Source organism: Pyxicephalus adspersus, chromosome 3 (assembly GCF_032062135.1).
Source record: "Pyxicephalus adspersus chromosome 3, UCB_Pads_2.0, whole genome shotgun sequence".
NCBI lineage: Eukaryota > Metazoa > Chordata > Amphibia > Anura > Pyxicephalidae > Pyxicephalus > Pyxicephalus adspersus.
This window is the reverse complement of record NC_092860.1, coordinates 19605217-19617867: the sequence shown is the minus strand read 5'-3', so window position 1 is coordinate 19617867 and position 12651 is coordinate 19605217. Positions and strand designations below refer to the sequence as shown.

The window sequence follows — 12651 nt, the reverse complement described above, 5'->3', positions numbered from 1 at the left end:
TTGGAATTCAAGACAGCATATATATTTGATACAATTAACATTTTTAGATATTCCCAATATAAAAGCATATCTTACATTTTGGAGTTCATGTAATGACTTGGTATTTTTTTTATTCAGTAAAACAGGAGGGTCTGAAATTTGTGGAACAGGAGCTGGAGAATATTACAATCCCTGATTTGAATGGCACCGATGGGAGATTCTCCTACAGCATCAACAAGTGAGCATACATCCATACCTAACAGCTGTCCTGGATTTACCACAACCAAGGGGTGGAGGGTGCTTTATTTGTCTATTTTGTCCCATGCTTATCCAAGTAGAAATATATAGGTTTAATTTAAATAAACCCATATAAATAGAAAGTAAGACTATAATTGTGTCTGAAGACTGTGTGTAGGAAGGCACCTGAAGACATGTTCTACCCAGGCATGAGGCTATCAAGCCTTTTACAGCACTTATACAGGACTTCCATTATATAATAAGAAACTTTGCTCTTTATAGTTATTGAGGGAAATTCAAAATAAAACATGCCAAGTAAAATAAATGATTGCTACATACATGGGGGGTGCCTTTGTTTTTTAATTGATTTAGGATTCTTTTAATTAGATCATTGTTAAAGTATTGTGTTACTATAAAATATGCAGACAGTGTATTTTTGGGTAATAGGAGTTGGGATTCAGCTAAATATTACCTTAAAGTAAATCTTATTATATAAACTTCTCCATGGAGAAGTATATCTTGTTATTATCTTACTTCTCCATGGATTATGTGGAATAAGTGGGTGTTTTAACCCTATAACATTTTTAGTTCTTTTAAAGACCAAAAGATGAACAGAAGAAGAATATGTGACAACTTAAATCTTATTCCAATATTGATGTAGAGGTCTAGTATGCAAATTTTTCCAGACACAAATGCCTGTGCATAAGGTGTTCTGAGCTTTTTTTCTCCCAAAATATTATAAAAGCATATAAGATCAGCTGGAGTTGATGATGCTGGATAATGGGTAGACTCTGTAACAGTTTAATTGAAAAGTCTGAATAATTTGTTAATGTTATTATGTTTGTTTTTTCCAGTGTCCGTGTCACAAATTTAAAGCTCTCGCAGTCTGAACTTGCATTTCAGCCACATAGACAGCTATCGTTGGACATTAGTAATGCATCCATCGGCCTTAACTTCCAGAGGAAACTTCTCTACTGGCTCTTGTAAGTGAATACTTAATTGTTTCCAAACAAGGACTAGGGTGTAGGAAGTGGACCAAACAATGATGTTTATAACAAGTCAAAGGGCCAGAGTCCTAAATAAGGTGCATCATTTTCTACAGCTTGTGTAACTGATAACCTGTCTTCTTATGTGCAGTTATGATGTGGGAACGATCAATGCCTCAGCAGAAGGAGTTAGCATTAAAACAGAGCTGGACCTTTCACAGGATACAAAAGGACGTTTAAAGATTTCAAACATGTCATGTGAAGCAACTATCAGCAAAATGCAAGCTGGATTCAGTGGCACACTCAAGTAAGATCACCAGTATTTCTGCATTATAACACAATTTAGGTTAAAGCTTTACAAGATGCCAAGACTTGATTAAGGTTTGCCCTTTACAAGTTCAAAGGATACTAGGTCTAGGGTCGTCTTCTGCTCTCTACTACCTAATAGGTACAGGGTCTGTGTGTATCAATCAGTGTCCTTCTTCTCTCGTCTCTGGAGAAGGAGCCTGATAATGTTTTTTGTAGACCCCCTAACAATTATGACTCTAATTGTTGTCTGAGCCTGCATATGTTAATGTGAAAATTAGGCTCACCAATTTGTTCCCATTTGGGAGTTCAACTCATTTTGTGTCTTGGAGATCATGTGTTGGTTTGACAATGTGTCCCAGGGACAGAAAGTGTGGAGAATTCTCTGTTACCAGGATAGAAACAGCACTTATACCTGAAAGAAGGTCTACATGCTATCCCAAACTTTAAACAAATAGGTGCAGAAGGGTGTTAAACCATTCTTCCACTTTCTTTTTTTCTCTTGACTTAGTGGTGCCTGCAATTTACTGATACATAAAAGCCAATAATGGATAAAGCAGTTCTCCAAAAGCATTTTCCTGTTGAATGCATTTAATGTGAAAGCAGTGCATGCCTTGTTACAATTATATAAAGAAATTTTTTCATTCTTGCATCATCGATGTATCTTTACCTCTACTTTGGCTCCCTAAGTACAACTGTTCCTCTCATTGCAGGAGGGTATATGATTTCCTTGCTACATTCATCACAACTGGCATGCGATTCCTTATAAATCAACAGGTAGGTTTGAAGACTATAATGAATTTGGAACTAATAGCATTACCAAAAAATAGAGAGCCAGTTGTGGTATGACAGTACGTTTTCTGTGGGTTACACTTCCATTTACTTCTTTAATACACCATACTGAAAAAATGTTTGTTGTCACCTGACAATCACACTTATATATGGCCATGATTGTTAATGGGTGTTTTTTTGCAAAATATTGGAGTATTTCTGTGGGATTCTGTCTATTAAGGCAAAAGAGAATTCATGGGGTATGGTGCTAATGTTGGACTTGGCTCTATGTGCCACGCATTGGCCCTGAATTATTAAAGCCCTCCAATGGTGGAGATAATACTCTTTCATCAGTAAAGCTGGGTGATCCAGCAAACCTGGAATGGATCTGGTCCAGGAATGAAAATATTTGCTAACAAATAGCAAATGACTTAAGAAATACATTCCAGGTTAGCCGCATCACTTATGTTCACTGGCCAAAGTGTATCATCTCTAGCCTTGGAGAGCTTTAATAAATCAGGTCCATTATCTCTGTTTATAATATATGTTTAGAAGGGTTAATTTTAGGGTTGTGAAACCAACTGAAGTTCCTCTACACCAAACTCATCAAGCCATGTCTTTATGGAAATGGATGTATGCATGGGGCCATAATCATCTTGGAAAAATAACTGTATTCCCCAAACTGTTTCCACTTGTGTTCTACATATATCTTTGTATGCTGTGCCCTATACACACCTGAAAGCCAGAATTAATTTATTTGAGAGTTGTCCACTACTTTTGGACATAACTTACTAAAGAATTAGGACATGTAGAATTTTCACTTACTGTGAGGTCAAAGTATACCTAATCACAGCAAGATCTCATACAGATTCGTAAAAATGGGCCCCTTGAATGGTGCAATTACACCTTTAGTTATTTTCAAAGTATTTCAGTAAAAATCAAAGGCATATCCTCTTACACAACAGTACTATTGTTGAATTCATAAATTGTAAATGCCCATATTTGTAAGTTCCTACATTTCTAAGCCTCTACTGATGTATGTGGACCCCAGACAGGGGTAAAATGACTAAAACAGTAGCAGCTGGGTCCCATGTCATTCGTGGTGTTTACAGAGAACTACCCTATAACATCAAATGAAGAACAAGAAGAGCAGACACCTGTACTCTATTATGACAAGCTTTAACTACATTCTTTTTCATTCCCATAATAATCATAGACCACATGCAAAGGGTGTGATTGGCAGCATTATTGTAGCATATGTATAGATGATTACAGACTTCATCCTTTCATATAAGATTGCACATAAGGTACCCAGATGCAGTGTGATGTTGCATGGTTTTTGCACATGTGTATCCTTAATACAATTGTGAACATATATAATGTTCTTGAAGAAAACAAAGTCATTCTCATTTCTTTTAAATATAAATGTCAAAGATCAGTTTATTGTTGCTTTTCATTTAATATTACTAATGTCTATAAAACATTTTTGTATACAGAATTTGTAATTATGCAAATGTATATATTTGTTTTGTTAAATAGGGTGGAATGCAGAAGTCAAATCTTGTATGAGAATTTGTTTATCTTATGCCAGGGCCATATTTATCATAAGGAAGTTATGTTCTTGTGTTTAAAGCAAAAGAATATCAAGGTAAAGGGAGGTAGTGCCAAAAGAAATTGTTAGCATGACTTAATGACCTGTTAAGTTCTAAATGTATTTTTTTCTTTAAGGTAATATTTATGATTGCTTTTACAGATATGTCCAGCTCTCAGACACGCAGGGTTGGTCTTACTTAATTCTCTACTTAACACTATACCTGGTGAGTCTGTTTCTATTTATTTATTTCTGTACTACTACTATCTGTATATTCTGTACAATCACCTCTTTGGTCTCCAACAAAATACATAACTTTGCTAAACGTTAACCACCCAGGCCAAAGGCTGGACAAAGATTATGTCAAGTTCCTGAATTTCTGGTACAAAATCACCTTATCAATCACCCCTACCAACATTGATATCATGGAGAAAAGTCTCTACTAGTTTAAAATGTTCTATTATGTTTAAATTATATAATATTTTAGTAATATTTTTAGTTTTTCTATAGTTTTAGTTTTTGGATATATATTTTAGTTTTAATATACTGTAAATACTGTTTAATTTTGGTTACTTTTAAATAAGCCATGATAATTGCTTTACACAATACAATAATCCTGATCTTGGGCAATTTTATAAGTTTATACTAATAAAAATGGTTTCTCCTGTTATTATCTCTTGTCTGTATACAAGTAAAATACAGCAGTGCTTCTCTACTACTGTAAGTCCCTGAAAAATTCCAATGAATTCCAATATATTGTATATTTCAAAAGCTGATGAGTTTGTTCAGGATAGTTTTACTTATTTTTGAAGATCATAAATATCAGTTCTTCATAAAAATGTGTGTTCCTCCATGTCCCTTTTTTAATAACTGGAAATGTAGGAAGAGATGTTTTGCTCTGGTTTATATAATCTATGATTATGCTGAAAATCTGCAGCCTTTTTATGTGTAGATACATTGAGTTCCTATACATTTGATACATTGGTAATGATTCTCTCCCCCATTCCAGTGAAGAACCCAGTCGATGATTACATAGGCATAGACTATTCTCTGCTCAGTGATCCCATTGTGTCTGAAAACAGTATGGATATGGATTTCAAGGTAGGTGAAATCTTTGATCTCTGCAATGCTTTTTTTTCCCCAAAAAAATGTTTTCTTATTTAGTGTACTGTAGCCTTAACAGGAAGAGCTAAAGGTTATAGGGATAAGGTTATATGCTTTAGAAATAAGTGGAACCATTTTGGCAAAATTAAATTTAGCAAAAACAAAATCATTTTGCTATTAATACAGTAAATTTTAATGACACTTACAATCCAAGTTTTGCTTATTGGTCTTCTTAGGTTAAATGTATTTAAAATAAATACATACACTTTTAAAAATGTATTAAGAGGATGTATTTATTTTCATGGTGTGGTGCTACATACCACTACACTTTTTTTTCAATTCCTATGATCCATGTAAAGCAAACCGTACCCTAAAACCCCTGGAAACCCCCTTTTTTGCCTTTTCTATTGATCTAAAAGAATATTGTCAGAGCTAGAATAAAGATTTATTTACATTAGTGGATAATTTACTAGTGAGTTCCAGAGAAACTTACACAAGCAGTTGTATCTGTGTTTGTGTAATGCTTTTTAACGTTGTGTTTTTTTAATGGTAGAAACCCATTGCATGCGAGTGTCTCTTCTATGGTGGATGGATGTCTTTTATATGCAGCCACTCTTGTTTTTTGCAATGGTAAAAGCATACAGAATGTGGTTAATGTGCAGCTGGAAGGCTTTTAACCACTCTTGTGAATAAGGCCTTACAAAAACTTTGCTATAAAATAGTTCAATGGCTAGCACTGTAACTTCTACTGCACAGGGTCCTAGGTTTAGGTGTTTGCATGTTCACTCTGTGTTTGTGTGGGTTTCTTCCAGCACCTCCAAAACCATACAAAAATTTTTTTATAGGCTCCCCCAAGAAACTGCCCTTGGTTTGTGTGTAAATTATGCACCAAAACCAAAGTGCATTGCTGGCTGCTAGGTGCAAAATGGACATAGTGCTATTTACACACATGAGATAATTCTTGCCTGATACGAATGGTTGGGCTCATCTTGGGCAAGAATCTGACATGTACAATGGCCATCTAAAATCGTCCTGTACAAGTAAATAGAGAAGAGCACAGAGGGGTACCTCTTGCTCATCTCCCCCCTCTCCTCTCCATAGAACAGAACAAAGCGTGTGTACAGCGCTAGTTCTTCATCTATTACTCTTACCACTGGAAAAAATCAAGAAAGGTTGTTTCCGCGAAAACTATTTCACGTGTGTATGCTGCCCAACAAATACTAAAATGTATTAAAAAAATAAATAAATACAAAACTTTGCTAAATATGAGGCGAGCTCATTTCTAATTTTGTCATAATGTGTTTGATAATTGTCTCCTCTTGTGTTTGTAATTAGTGTTTAATTTGTGTATATTATGTACACTCCAATTATAATATATCTTTGTTCTCTTAAGGGCATGTTTTATTCACTGAATTCAGAGAATGACACAATTCCTAACACATCTCCAGCCCTGCACATAAAACAGGAGGAACGCATGGTGTATATTGCTCTCTCTGAGTATTTCTTTGATTCTGCAATGTATGCTTATTATAAATCTGGTGTGCTCAGTTTGGAACTCGCTAACGAACAGGTGAGTGTACTTAAACACTATGATTTCAGTAAAAAAAAAAAAAATATATATATATATATATAAAAATATATATTTCACAGGTAGTTTCCCTGGTCAGGTACTGGGTATTCTGCATAATTTGTTCATTAGGCACAGGAGTAGTATCTCCCAAAATACAATCATTGTGCAAAGGATAGCAGGACTGATCCAGTTGAATGTAGTCTGGAGGAAAAGAAGTTTAAGTTCCGGATAAGGAAGGGATTCTTCACTGTAAGTTTTGTGAAAATTTGGAATCGGCTCCCTCAGGAAGTAGTTTCAGCAACTACTATAGATTGCTTTAGGAAAAAGCTAGATGATTTCTAGAAGCACAGAATATAACTGGACATTAAGGCTTTAAAGTAAAGATAACAGAGACCATTGATCCAGGGAATATCCGATTGCCTCAAAGAATCAGGAAGGAATTTTTTTTCCCCTGTTGAAGCAAATTGTACCAGGGGGGGTTTTTGCCTTCCTCTGGACCAACTATGTCTTATAGGGTTTTATATCTGGGATGTGTTTATTTCCCTGGTGGTTGAACTTGATGGACTTTTTCATCCTAACCTACTATGTAATTATGTAGTCCTGTGAAAAAGAATTTATGACACACCCTCAAGCTATAATGTAAGGAAAAGTGGTATAGATCTATTTGTTACATTTAAACTATCTCTTTCTTCCTTATTAACAATGCTCATTTTAAGCAGACCTCTTATACATTCAAAATACCCCTCTTGCCTATTCTCACTGCTCCCTTCCAAAAACTGTAGTACCAGATTTCTTACTTTCTCTTGTTCAGCTGACATCAAATGCCTGGGCATTTATAGTATAGGCAGATTGTTTTTGGTAATATGAAATATTCTATATACATATCTTGTATTTGTTTGTATTAGGTAACACTTATAATTGAACAAGCCAAAGATAATAAAGATTAGATAATTGCATATTTATCTCTCCTATTCTAACAGTGTTTGTTTTAATTGTAAAAGAACAAATATTCATTTTGAGATTATTTTATAGTGTCACATAACAAAATTTGTATATAAAAGTACCTTAAAAAATCATTTTCGGTCTCTGTTACTCATTGTTGAACAGGTACTACATATGTTTGTCTCTTTAGGTCCCCAAAGACTTGGAGGTTTTGCTGAGGACGTCATACTTTGGAAGTCTCATGCTGATGGTAAGAGTTCTACCTTATTTTGAGGTTGTATGAACTACGTTCTTTAAGAGTCATGTCTGTCTCCCTATAGAAGGTCCAACATTGAAAGCATTGGCTGCATATAAAGGTAAAATCTAAATATTCCAAAACCAGGTTGCATTATGGCCTTTGTAGTGCTGTATGGGTTCCAGGTTCGAATCTCGACCACAGCACTATCTGCATGGAGTTTGCAGGTTCTCCTCGTGTTTGCGTGGGTTTCCTCCGGGTACTCCGATTTCCTCCCACAATCCAAAATAGGTTAATTGCATTCCCCCCAAAATTGACCTTAGACTGTGGTAATGACATATGACTATGAAAGAGATATTAGATTGTGAGCACTTTTGAGGGACAGCTAGTGACATGACTATGGACTTTGTACAGCGCTGCATAATATGTTTGTGCTATATAAATACTGTGTAATAATATTACATCCAAGGTCACAAGATCTATAGGTGACTTTTCTAGATTATTGCACACCACTATAATGACAACGTCTGTACCTCCTGTCTGGGGGGTTGAAATCGGTTGCCCTCTAAGAAGTAACCACACCACAAAGTAAGCATCCACATGAACAAGCACTAAATTTCCCCAAGGTGAGGGGAAATCCTATATTGAACACTTCTAAAAAGGACCAGTGCCCTCACTGGAAGTTTTCCATCAAAGTATGGAGGGTACATCTTTGCAGTGAGGACAGATTTTGCAAAAAAAAAAAAAACTGAAACAGAATATGTTTTACTTTTTAAAAAATGGCTTTAGATACATTTTAAACTACATCTTGTTTGTGAAGATAAACCGATTGTTTTTACATTGGCTCTGTGGGAATAGAAAAGAATAAGACAAGTGTGATCACAATATCTCTTCAGCATGCCCTAATTGGCAATAAAAAGTGGTTGGCATGGACAATATGGCTTTCAATGCCTTTAGGCATGAAATGAGACTCAGCATCTGGTTTAGAAGAAATTGTTTTGTATGCTTTCTGTAATTATTATTTGGCATTAATCATATTCAGATAATAACTGACTTGCTTTTCGTCTTTCTTATAGGATCCGTCTGTGGCTGATGCCCCAATGAAGCTAGAATTGCGTGTTTCCACTGCTCCCCGCTTCACTATAAAGCCAACAGGAACAAGTGTCTCAGTGAATGCCATCTTAAACATTTACTTGATTCCAGCAGACCAACCCCCTGTGCAACTGAGCAGCATGACAATGGTACAGAGATAACATTTTACTGCTATATCATTGCTGGTACTCCATGTTTAAATTTTTAGCTTGTATAACCTTGTCATATAAGAAAGTGTAATGTTTTGATGACACACAGAATATATTATGTATAAATATTGTTCTGAATGAAAATATTTAGTGGCCTATTTACAGAGAAGTGATCATATTAATGATTGCCACTTCTTTTGTACAAATGTTATTGCTGCTTTTACTATAAAAAATAATCAGATTTTTTGTAGCCGTCATTACCATTAAAAATTGTCAGTAAGTCAATTATAGGCTCTTATTGTGGTCGATGATCTGGAGTTTCGTATTTCAAATATTTTATTGGTTTTTAGGGATTTTACAACAAATATTGGGGAAAATGGGGAGTCACGTGATGATCTTGACTTGGTGGCAAACTCATAATTGACTATCAAGGTGTTTGTGCTGCTGCATTGCTGCATATGCCCTTGGTAGAAATACCAAGCATCTCTTTGTACTGCACTGGTATGATCTACCATTGTCACCATCAGGAAGACAGTTTTGAGCAATGATGTTCAGCTGATGCAACACTTAATCAGTAATAAATGTATAATCACCCCAGCAAGGAATTATTTGACCCATAAAATATATGATAAAAATACAACACTGAGGTGAGTGTATATTGATGGAAAGTGCCTAAAAAAAGGACTAAAATGCAACAAATGTTGACAAATGGTGAAAAGAACATTGTCCATCACACACACTGTTTTAAAAAAAACAAGAGTTATTTTGTAGATCCGCTTTAATTCACCATTGTCTTACTGTCTCCAGGAATCTCGCCTTAACGCCAGGGTGACTCTGAAGAAAACCACATTACAAGTTCTACTGGACCTGAAGCGGTAATATACCCAAAGCCCCCTTCTCCTTCCCACTCGTGTATTTTTCTAAAAGCCTATTCACAGCGGTGCATTTAAATAAGATCTACAAACACAAGGCTTTGCATCCACTGTGGTGCCAATGTACTAACACAAAGCACTGCAATGCACGTGTTGTAATGTAATGTTAAGCACAAATAGAAATGATATGTGCATTGATGGATGTTGTGTTTAAACAAACACGGAATTTACAGTTTAAGATGTATAAAAGCCTGAACAGTAGTACATAAGTATTTTTTTCACTGCGTGTAGTCGCTTCCTTATGATTGTAATTTTTGCAGCACATTTAAGTTGTTTTTGTTAGGAATTACACAACTATCATTTGAAGGTTTCTCATACTATTACTGATGAATCCTTAATATGTAACTGCTACCTACTAATTTGTATTTTTGTGCAATCTGTCTTGTTCTGCTACCTCTGTCTGGAAGCACATCTAAATGATCAACCTCCATTATAACAGCAGTAATTGGTATAGCTATGGTCAAAACATACCAACCTGCTTTTTGGACAGAGAAGGAACATCAGGAGCATACATGCTCACTTCATGTAGTAATACTGGTATTCAGATACAGAAATTCAGGAGATAGAGCAGCTATAGCCATAGACATCTTTATTATACTTATTAGGGTCATGTGATCATCATAGTATGCAAAAGACGGACCAATTTATTAAAGTTATCCAATTTAGGTTTGCCGGTAACTTAACATACTTTTTTGTACATGTTAGGAAAAACACACATACTTTGCTTGTTTTATAAGTGAATGTTTTATCTTTCACAGATTTAGAATATATTCAAACAAGTCTGCACTGGAATCCCTGGCGGTGAGTGATTTTCTAACTGTTTTTTTTTTCAATAGATATGGAATAGAAAATGTATTTGAAATATTTATAAAATGTATTTTGATTGATGTATTTCTCCCGCAGCTTATACCTATGCAAAACCCCCTAAAGACCCTTTTGCAGCTTACAGTGATGCCTATCCTAAATGGTAAGCCAAAAAGTTATCCATGTGGTTTTTTGGGTATATAAAATAGGACATGTGGACAAATGTGCATCTTCAACCTTGTAAACTTTGCAACAGTTTAGCGAAGATCATTGTCTGTCCTATCATGACTGTACTCCTGTGCAGAAAGCCAGGAGTACAGAAAAACAAGACATTGTTAAATAGGTTTGGTGTAGAGAAACTTAAGTGGCCAACACAGGTCCCTGACCTCAACCCTACTGAACTCCTTTGGGAATAAATTATAAGACAGGTCAGCTACCGATTCGCCATGGTGAGGGAGAGGATATATGGGGTCCTTATGTAAGGGGTGTTCCAGAATCCTATATGCTCCCTGGCCGCAGACCCCCAAAACACGTTGTGCGAATGAAGCATTCTCCCCTAACAACGGACCTTGTCACTGTTGCAGACAAGCTGGGGTGTAGTTTTGCCTAATGGGAGAGGGTTACACTCTTTTTTTCCCCTTCCTTCCTTGGCAATCCAGATACTAAAAAGTTTTGTAAAGTATTAAAAATACTTGCAAATGCCTATAAACATCTGCAAGGGTGTTGCAAACATTGGCATCCTGATAAATGGTGCATAGCATTTATCTGACACGTAGATCCATTCACTTCACATTAACTTACCTCCTGATTTCCCATTTATGTTGTACACTGTTGCATCAAGATTTTCTTTCAGATGTGAAGTGCAAGCTTCCATGGGAACCTAATGCCCTCCACATACCCATTGAGGAAAAAAGCTCTGCACAAATGTGTTTATACTCACAGCAGGCTAAGTTGTTTTTATAGGATATGAACCATTCTACCTGTAAGTTACTTATATTTCACAGAAAGAACAAAGCGAGGGGTCAGCATCCCACTTCCCGAAGGGTTGGATTTTACCAGGGAAACAACTTCACATCATGCTGTAAGTTGACAAAATTTGAAACATAATTTATCTGACATGTTGGTGCTTCCAGATCAAGAGGTATAATGTTTTAATCTTTGTTTATTGCAGGGGTTTATTCTTATTGGTGGAGATCTGCACTTCTCTAAGAGTTTGCGTGAAGTTATCGAGAAATACCGCCCTGAGACGACAGATCTTCCAGAAACCACCCAGGGCTCCAATGACTCTGTCTGAGAATCAACATATCCAAGTCTGTTTGCAGACCCTAGAATGAGTGTACTCTAAGATTTAGCTTGGTGGGGACATATCAGAAGCCTAAGATACCTTTGAAGTGGCCTAACAATCCATGGGACTCCCACACTGATTCACCCAATACCGTCCAATTGTCTACAGAAAGCCCCTGGATTATATTATAAAATTATTGTATAAGAACAAGAGGATTCCAGAGAAACCTTATGTCTAATGTTAAAATACCAGCACACATATCTGTTTTTATCCAACAAGAGACGTTTATTGATACAGAAATAATCACTGTAAAAAGGCAATATCATATCTGAAGGAATGTACAATCACTGAAAAAGCAATCTGTTTAACTTTTATGATCAATTACACAATGTATAACTAACAAATAACATACAGAATAACAGAAAGGTCTTATTTAACAAAGATCTGTGTATGTTGTCTCGTCAACTGGGGTTAAGGGCTTTTATTGATAAAATGGTGGAATATATAAGGCAGGGGTGCCCACAGGTGGATAGGGATCTACCGCTAGATCACAAAGGCAACGCGAGTAGATCGCAGAGCCCTGCCTTTCAAAATAAAGTCTACTGCACACAGGAGTTAAGTCCAAGTTTTTATTGTTGGTTGATCATTTTGACTTGGTCATTTTAAAA

At 35.9% G+C, this 12651-nt stretch overlaps 1 protein-coding gene across 2 annotated transcripts in view; it reads left to right on the top strand.

Annotated features, from left to right (window-relative positions):
* Positions 1-12424, top strand: part of PLTP (phospholipid transfer protein) — a 19805-nt gene extending 7381 nt beyond the window's left edge. For both annotated transcript variants that reach the window (XM_072403795.1, XM_072403794.1), the window contains 14 exons: positions 118-217; positions 1071-1199; positions 1354-1509; positions 2222-2285; positions 4033-4096; positions 4880-4971; positions 6368-6544; positions 7677-7736; positions 8798-8962; positions 9770-9837; positions 10653-10695; positions 10798-10861; positions 11703-11779; positions 11870-12424. In XM_072403795.1, coding sequence (XP_072259896.1) covers positions 118-217; positions 1071-1199; positions 1354-1509; positions 2222-2285; positions 4033-4096; positions 4880-4971; positions 6368-6544; positions 7677-7736; positions 8798-8962; positions 9770-9837; positions 10653-10695; positions 10798-10861; positions 11703-11779; positions 11870-11992 — 1382 coding nt within the window. In that variant the 3' untranslated portion in view covers positions 11993-12424. The remainder of the gene's footprint in view (positions 1-117; positions 218-1070; positions 1200-1353; positions 1510-2221; positions 2286-4032; positions 4097-4879; positions 4972-6367; positions 6545-7676; positions 7737-8797; positions 8963-9769; positions 9838-10652; positions 10696-10797; positions 10862-11702; positions 11780-11869) is intronic.
* The last annotated feature ends 227 nt before the right edge of the window (positions 12425-12651 follow it).